The sequence below is a fragment of the Lontra canadensis genome, unplaced genomic scaffold (assembly GCF_010015895.1).
Source record: "Lontra canadensis isolate GAN:19392208 unplaced genomic scaffold, GSC_riverotter_1.0 scaffold99, whole genome shotgun sequence".
NCBI lineage: Eukaryota > Metazoa > Chordata > Mammalia > Carnivora > Mustelidae > Lontra > Lontra canadensis.
The window spans coordinates 1,544,211-1,553,164 of NW_022631093.1; the positions used below are offsets into that span (position 1 = coordinate 1,544,211).

Sequence of the window (8,954 nt, forward strand, 5' to 3'; positions counted from 1 at the left end):
AAGGAGGGACTCAGGAGCAGATGGGAAGGAGTGTTCTAAGAAGTGGACTGAGGGACGGAAGTGGGTTGGTAAGTTGCAGGGAGACCCTGTAAGATGCTGAGGGTCCCAGGAAAGAGGCAGGAGTCTGGTTGCATTGAGGAAAGGGGTAGGAAGCCGAGGCTGGGAGGCCAGTAAGTAGCTGCAGAAGAGAAAAGATCATCTCATGGTACTGTCTACAGGCCTCTCGCCTTTGGTGTCACAGCCAGGAGCTGACAGAACCCAACAGCTCCTAATACCCCCAGGGTTTTAAGATGCACAAGTGCCCCCAGGCAAGCTGCGCCCCTAGCTCCCTGATGAAGGGGCTGCTGCCACAGACATGAGCTACCCAGTCTCTGTTGGGGCTGTTCCAAAGGTCGCTGGGTTTGTCACAGAAGAGACAATGAGCAAGGAAGAGAGAGTTTTGCCTTTGGTTAGACGTAAATTTTCTGGAAAATTTGATAAATAGTTTAACTTCTTGGATCCCATATACTTTGACAATGTTCTTCCTCTGAATGCCACAAAAGTAACAAATCCGAGTTCCACTCAGTTCAGTCGAAGGCTCTGCCTGTCGGTGGGACCTGGTCACCTCCCAAACCACCCCTCTGGAGGCCAGGGGCACTGTCTCTCACTGCCCTCTGGTTGCCTGGTCCTGCTCTAGGCCAGCAGGGGCCCTTGGCGTCCTCAGGGTTAATGCCAGGCTCCAGCAGCCCAGCCCTCAGCTGGGCAGGGAGCATTGAGAATTCGGGCCTCTTTTTCAAGGCCAGGATGAATGGGGAATATGCAAATACCCACCTCCCGAGGAGTGCAGGGGAGGGCCTGCTGCTGTATCTTTCCACTCTGGGCCTGTCACATGAAAGGGTTTGTATTCCTGCTGCTGGCTCTGGCGCCAGACTGGGGCTGTTCTCACCAGAGAACAAAAATCTCTTTCAGACCCAAGCAAAACGAGGCCCTGGCTGGCTGGGGTAAGGCTGTTGGACGTTGTTCACACTGACCCACCGAGAGCACCCATCCCTTAGATTCCTATTAAACCCACCACCTTTCCAGAGGAGTCAAAGGCCTCTGGGGTCTCTGAGGAAAGCCCTGCGTCAGGTCCAGTGGGTGGCACCAAGGAGTGGGACTGGCTCATTTGGAGGCCCCACGGGTTTATCCCTTGCAGACATAGAAATGGCTGGCTCTCAGATCACCACCTTTTATGCAGAGGGGAATGCTGGTAATTCTCAGGGTGTTGACAGTTAAACATGCAGAAAGAAAAGGAAAGAGAAATTAGAGTAAACAAAAGACCCTGTAGCGCACAGTGAGGACTTTTTAAGAATGGAGGCCACGGGCATCCTCTGCCTGCCTCGCCCGAGGCCACTGGCACAGGAGCCACAGGAGCTGGGGCCGGGGCTCCTGGTAACCTAAGGCCCAGTGTGCAAGATCACAACCTTCTGGGACACTACAGGGCTTGGATTCCATCCTCCACAGAGGCCCCACGACAAGGTCAGACTTTACTTTTGTTCAGATTTCCAGAGGCCAATGCTGCTTTTCTGACATCCCTAAGGGCCACCTAAGCCTATCCCCACAGTGCAAATCTTGCACCCTGAGAAGTGAGGGTACTCCTCAGACTCCCATGAGCAGGAGACAGTGACACAGGGAGCCCTCAAACACACACATGATGGGTGAGCCTGAGGAACAATCTAGAACAAAACCACTTAAACTGATTAGAAACCAAGAGGAGGCCTAGAGGACGCTCTGTTGATTCCCTGCGATCTGAGGGAAACTGCCCTGGTCAGCTTCTCAGCCCAACGAAGATGCCCTTTCTGGATGAGTGTCCACTACTGCTCGCTCCACAGGTCTTCCTTCTAGAGGCCGGGGCCACATAGTACACCCACGGAGCCAGGAAGCCAGGCATGTCTGTGAGTGTTCAGGGAGCAGCCCTGGGAGGAACAGGAGGCAGGAGGAGGAGGAGGAGGACGACGACGACGACGACAAAAAAGGACACTTCAATACAGATAGAAAGGGTGCTTCCCAGGTCACAGTCTTCCCTGATATCTGACCTGGGCAAGGAGGTTGGGGACATACATACCCCCATCTCCCACCAGCCCACTGGCCAGGAGAAGGCCCGCCCTCCCTTTCTCTCCACCATTCCAGGCAGAGCCAGGCTTGTGGACAGAGCCTGCAGGCAGGAAGGGGGGCTAAGTGTGGGAGTTGACGATGTCCCTTACAGAACCACATCCAACGCATCTGCTGGAAGGGAATATCACCGTTAACACTGAAGTCTGCCAGAAGTAAGCAAGGTCCTGGGCTTTAAGTGGTTTCATGCACACCCCAGTTTCCAAACTTCAGGGGTCACTGCAGGCCTGGATGGGTCCCAGTGAGTCTCCCATCTCCATGCTGGTAACTGCCTTCCTCTCACTGGCCTCTGGAAGCTTGCCATCCAGCCTTTGGCCAACCTCCCTGTCCAAGTGCACTGGCAGGCCCTTATTCCATCCTGCCACTCAGTCTCAGCTCCAACAACCCTCCCCCTCCTCTGATTGTCCTTGCTGTGCAGGCTTGCTGTCCAATCTCTAATTGACCTCACTGTCCGTCCCAGTGACCCTTCTGCCTACTTGACATGATTTGCAGTCACTTGGTCTATAGCCAAGGATGGGCCAGGGGTTGCTGGTCAGGAGCCAGACTGGAGACACTTAGCCCCCACAACAATCTGCACATTAGAGGGAGACACAGGGCTTTGCAGCAGGGCTAAGTCCGGCCTGGTTCCTTGGGATCCACCTGCCAAGCTGATGGTCCAGGCTGGTGCAGTGTGCTGGGAACAGGGCAGGGTTCCTGGTGTTGGTTAGTGGCCTTGGGCCCAGAGCAGCCCTTCTGACCTGGGCCTGCCTGTTCCCTCTCTCCTTCCTCTAATAGCCATCAATCGCTGGGTCTCTTCCTGACTCCCAACAGGTGTCATTCTGGATTTGCTTCTCCCAGGCTCTGAAAATGGAGATGCTGATTGTTCCCTCACTAGCACCATCCTGGCCTGGCTTCCTGCTCTAAAGTCCCCAGGAGACAGCTGTCTCAGAACGTAGGACTGAATGGGCAGAGAGGAAATCAGAAGTGAGCTTCCCGCAGTTCTCCATGGACACTCCCATCCAAATGCCTGGACTAGCTGTCCGAAGAGGAAAGATGTCTCCGGGCAGAGCAGGGGAGTAGTGACGCATGGGACTTCTTGGGATTTGATATCTTTCACGTTCTGAGATTACAGGCTGGGCCTCAGAACAGGTCACTCAGCTTGGTCCAGAATTTATACCAACCCATTTCCCAGCTTGCCACTTCTGCCTGTCACAGAATCAGATGATCAAGATCAAGCCTGCAAGAATCAGAAGCCGTAAAAAGGAACCAGGTCTGGGAATGACTCCACCCACCATGAGCTCCCAGAGCAGCCAAACAATGGTGGGAGATGTGCCTGGGTATCCTGAAGGATACCCCAAAGTAGTATCCCTGAGGCCCAATGGGTGACTAGTGAGGACTCTGGCCAGGCAAAGGCAGGGAATGGGGCCAGCACACCAGCCCATTCAGTGAGCTGGGAACCCAGACTAGGGCCTGCTCTCTGCTCTGCTTAGCCAGAGCTCCCAGCCTACTGGAGCTCTAAGGAGACAAAAGGACCTTGCCCTCAGAGAGGAATATATTCTCTACAAAACCAATCACCTGCAGCTAGGGATTAGATTGACCTACCGACCTTCCTTCCTTCCTTCCTTCCTTCCTTCCTTCTTCCTTCCTTCCTTCCTTCCACAATTACTTTTGGAGCACCTCCTTCTGTTCTGGGTTAACACTAAGGGTTCTCCCAGAAAGGCTGAGCTGTCCTGCCTGAAGTGAGTTCACACCTGCTCCCCCCCCCTGCTTCTACTACACTATCATCACCCCCGCTCCCCCCATCCCAAGGTGGGCATGGAGACTGGCACCTAGTAGGAGCACACTCAAATTCTGTTATTAGCTAACTGATGTGTGGTAAGAAAACAGCTTATAAAACAAATCATTATTAAAATAAACTATTCTCACAGAATTCTTCCTATCCTTCATTAAGGTAACCAACACTGGTACATGCTCTGCCTGGCCCCGGATTGGGGCTCACAGAAGAGACACTCTGGCCCTGCCCTTCAGGAGATCATAATGTATGAGGCCAAAGACTGCAGGTCAGTGGAACAGGTGCCCCTAGGCGATGCACATGGCATGTGAAGTGCAGGGTAGTGTCACCGTGGCCACTCACATGACCAGCTTGGGCTATGTTTCTTTGACGCTGCCACTACATACACAGAACAAAGCCCAGTGCCTGGGCTGGTATCCCAGAGCCTGCAGACCCCAGCCCTCATGACCTCCCTGGCCAAGGAGAGTTTGTCCCTAGATTTCCTTCACTCCTATGGCCTTCCTTGTCTTTCCTCATACTGGTCCTTCTGCCAGGAATGCCTTGTTTCCCTAACTCCCTCTCTGCAGGTCAGAACACTGTCCCTGCTTTGAGGAAGGCCTAGATCGAGTTAACATTTAAGGGGACCCTTCTATGTGCTGGCCCTGCTCTTGACAGTTGATGCCAGTCCTCTCTTTAAACCCTCCTCCTTCCAAGGACCACTCCCTTGCTTGTGCCCACTACAGAGCCTGCTGGAGGGCTCAGGCCCTGGCTGCTCACACCTGGTGGTCCCTCCCTGGACTGCAAGTCTGAGAGGATGGTCTGGCTCCCAGCTCTTAGGAGTTGCTTTCCCTCTGAACCTCCCTGAGTCTCACTGACTCAGCTGTTAAATGGGGATAACAGCACTACAGTGCTGTGGGAAAGATTACATGAAAAGCTTAGGGAATTACAGAGCACGGTGCTTGACACATGGTAGGTGCTCAGGGAAACAGCAGTCAAATCAGTACGTTTGCAACAACACTTCCCCCCACCCCATAAAAACAACTCTCCTTCCACAGTACTTCACTGAATGGATATTTGAGTGCCTACTATGTACCAGGCTAATTACATGGCTAATGACAAAGTGCAGCCTATGTTAGACAAATGCCTGTAAATATTGCCTCCTTTTGCAAACAAGCCAGAGCCTCCTGCTCCCTTATCTTGCTTGCTATGTGTATGGGACAGCCCTCGGTCCCGTCTGGGCCTGTAGCCAAGCCAAAGTCAGCCTTCTGAAGGTCAACCTAAGAGCCCTTACCATCACATGGGACAGAAAAGCACGCAAGAGAACAGAATGGCCAGGTTCTGACGCCCTCTGGTGTCAGTGTGCTGTCACTGGCAGGACCCTTGTATCCTACGACACGCTGGGCCAGCTGAGGTCAGAACTTTCCCACAGGGCAGTGCACTGTGTGCAAATCACAATTTTCTTTTGTGAGGCATGCCCTCAGCTGTTCTTCCTGGAGCTCCACAATCTGTAAGGATCCTAAGTGCCTACTTGGGTCCCCTGTAATGGCTCCGGATCTCACACTCCTCCTCCATCTTAATGGAAGCCTGGAATCAGGTGAAGATCTGATAGGGCTGAACTCAGTAAGATGTGCACATCTGCACCTGCCCCAGACACTTACAGCCAGATGGCTGCCACAGCAGTCTCTGCCACCTGGGCCAACCGCATTCCCCAGGGTCACAGCTTGGGCTTCTTACCTTCCCCTTCCAGGAGCCCAGCGGTGGTGACCTGAGCCACCATCTAATCTTGTCTGAAACATCAACAGCCTCTATGCGCTCTACCAGCCTCCCCCTGCTGGCTCAGCCTGGCCACTGCAGCCTGGTCTCTGCCACCTAAAAAAAACCTTTCCTCCAGAATACCCTCCTCCCACAACCAAGGCTCCTGGGCACAAGACCATGAAGACCCACTCCCCCACAGTTCTTCCTGCACCCCTTGGCTGGCCTGACTCTCTCTACCCAGTTTGTCCTATCTGCCTCTGACAAACATCCCTGTTTGCTGCAGAAGCCTATTAAGATGCCACCAGTGGTCAGGTACGTGGTTGAGCAGAATGGACCTTGTCCAAGGGCATGGGGCTGCAGCAACCTAGAAAGAAGGATGCCCTTTCAGAAATTCACCTCTCTGAGAGGTGTCTCTTTCTACTTTGCCCAAGGGTGCCATATGGCCAGGCGGAAATGCCCATCCATTGCTCCCACAGTCCTCTGAGTGCTCACTGCACAGAGACCAACCATGTTTTCCTGGGGCCAGGTGCAGCATCTGACTCAGGCTGAATCTATTTTATTTGTTTCATCGTTTACTGCTTAACACACAGGTGAGATATGGGCTGGCCTGGGACTCAGAGATGGCCTCCTCTGTGGGGAAGAGGACAGATGCATCTCTGGTTCTCCTAGGGTTCAGAGCATGTGGCTGCCTCCCCTAGACAGACAGTTCTTCCTCCAGGGGCGTCCTCTTACCCTTCACATCATCCTCTCCCTGCAGTCCTCTGAAGGCAACCCTTGTCTCCTTAGGGCCAGAAAGGGTGGCAAAAGTACATAACTTTACTAAAGAGTGACATCACCTTGAGGGTCACCTCCTGTTTCTAGCTGCGCCAAAGGGATCTGACAGCTGCCCAGGGACCCTGGAGATTACAAGGCCAAATGTGTGGTCAGTCTTAGCCTAGGAGTTCTCTCTCTCTCCCCAGAGGAAGGCTGGGGTCCAGGCAAAGTCCCAAGCAAGGTGGACACAAAATCTGGGAGCCCCTACAGGTGCAGGGGGTATTCCATCCAATGCCTGCTACTCAGTCTCTTACTCTAACAAGTGTGGCATCTTTGAGGAATTTCCTGTTTGCATTGAGCAGCTTGCCCTATACAGAAGCAGCTGCCACCTGCGCCAAGAATCTCCCTCCCTGACCACTCCAAGGCCTCTGTACAGTCCCTCAGTGAGGCAGTTTTCCCATTCCAAGAGGTATGCGACAACTTTGGGAAATGCTCCATGAAGCAGACAAAAGTCCAGTTTGAGTCAGTGCCCGCTGAACCCCAATTTCAGACCAAGTACCTAATAATATGAGAAGCTTTTTCTCAAAGGTTGCTGATTACTCCTGGCATATGTGGCCCTGTGGTCCCCAGACCTTTCCCTATGTTTGCAGAAGACCAAGGTTCCAGAGAGTTGCCCTTGGATCCACCACTGGGTGAGGGCCTACTAAGGATAGAGCAAAGGGTCCTGGCACTAGGGAAAGGCTCTGAGACCATCTCCCTTACCTGTGACCCCAGCTCTAGCCCAGACCTTGCCTGCTAGATGAGCATATCAGGCCCAGAATGGCCCTGTACAGCCTGTCCTCAGACACTGGCAGACAGAAGGAGCTTAGGGAGCTGAAGGGATTAGAGAGGCCTCACTCACTCTCCAGCTCAGGGGAAGTATCCCTGTGGCCCAACTCAGGGCAATGGAGTTGGGGGGGTGATGATTACCTGGCCCACCAACCCTCAAGGTTCAGGCCTGATACCACCATGCATTTAGCAATGATTGCTCACTTAAAACCTCACATCAAATCCCACTCTGCCAGATATTACCCATGTGACATTGGGCAAGTCAATTAACCTCTGAACCTCAGTGAGAAAGGGAAGGCACCACCAAACTCCTAGTATTTGCTGTGAATTTTAAATAATACATATAAAACTGCAGGTAAGCTTTTCAAAAGGGTTGGCTTCCCCTTCTTTGGCTCAAAAAGAACCTTATTACCTCCTCTGTTGCTGCAGCCTGTATGTGAAATAATAATACTTATTATTTACATTAGCATTCAAAGAGTATTTGCTCTGGACTAGGTCCCTTTCAAGGCCAGTTTAAGGTTCCAAACTTCACATACCTTATTAGGCTTAAATCTGCAAATGGGCAGCCGGAAGTGGAGACCCTGTAGTGGTATTATACCCTGGAGGAACACGAGGCTCTCAGAGGGGACTGGCTGGTGCAGGCAGCAGAACTGGTGGATGAACGGGCCTGTGGTGAGACCCCAGGTGTGTGTGTGGTGGGGAAGGAGGAGGGAGGAGTGCTGGGCAGGGATTCAGAGCGGGTCCTCACAGCCTTTTAAAAGAATGCAGGGGCGAGGAGCTGACTCCTATAAGGGGGGGAGGGGAGAAGGCTGGGAGAAGTGGGGACACAAGCACTGGCCAGAACTGAGGAGTAGGGTGAACACCTTCTACAGAAATCTTGTGAAGGTTTCTGGCTCAAGGGTGGGCAGTGAGGGGTCTTGAGGAGACCCCTGCCCAGGATCAGGAAGCCCAGGTCGGTGCTGGTTACGTCTCCCACCTGCAGTAAAACGTCGGGGACCAACACCCTAGGTTTCTGGATACTGGGGATGGACAAGGGTGCACCGCATCTGTCCCTTGGGTGACGGGTGAGCTCGGCCTAGTCCGACCACGGATGGTGCTCGCTATAAGGGGAGAGGGTGCTAGAACTGGAATGAGGTTGTTGTGCCGTCCTGAGAGCGAGGCCCCTCATGTCCACACACCTAGCTGCTTCTCAAACCCGAGCCAGAGCTCGCCAGAATTTGGGAGGTTGGGGGAACGAGCTGGGAGGCCAGGGTTGGGGGGAGAGGCTTGTAGGGACCGCTCAGCAGCGGGGACGGGGAGTGGGATTGGGGGGGGGGCGGGCCGCACTTCCACCCAGGGCCAAGACCCTATAGCGCGCTGGGGATGGGGGTCTGGGAAGAGGACAGAATGGGGACTTACCCGCGAACAGCCAGAGGGATCCCCCGGAGACGAGGAAGAAGGTCAGCATGTCGGTAAGCGGGGCCCGGCCTGGCCCCGCACGGCCTCCCTGGCCCGCAGCCCCGCAGCCCCAGCAGTCGCCGCGCCGCCGCCGCCGCCGCCGCCGCCGCCGGGTATTTTTAGCCCCCGCCCCCCGGCTCCGCAGCGCCCCCCCTCTCCGCGCCGCTGCTGAGTCCTGGCAGGAGGGGGAGGGCGCGGCGCGCGCTCCGCACCTGAGCCCCCTGCCAGCCCCGCAGCCTGCGGAGTTCGGGGCGCCTCCCGCGCTCCAAGCCGCGTCGGAACCGCCGAGGCCGGGCGGGGG

General features: G+C 54.5%; 1 protein-coding gene across 3 annotated transcripts in view; it reads right to left on the reverse strand.

The window, feature by feature from the left end:
- ACSL6 (acyl-CoA synthetase long chain family member 6) overlaps positions 1–8,751 on the reverse strand; it is a 60,783-nt gene extending 52,032 nt beyond the window's left edge. For 2 of the 3 annotated variants that reach the window (XM_032837558.1, XM_032837557.1), the window contains exon 1: positions 8,615–8,751. In XM_032837558.1, coding sequence (XP_032693449.1) covers positions 8,615–8,663 — 49 coding nt within the window. In that variant the 5' untranslated portion in view covers positions 8,664–8,751. Of the gene's footprint in view, positions 1–7,752; positions 7,867–8,614 lie in introns of all 3 variants that reach the window. The other variant, XM_032837559.1, reaches the window with a different exon arrangement.
- Positions 8,752–8,954: the final 203 nt, after the last annotated feature.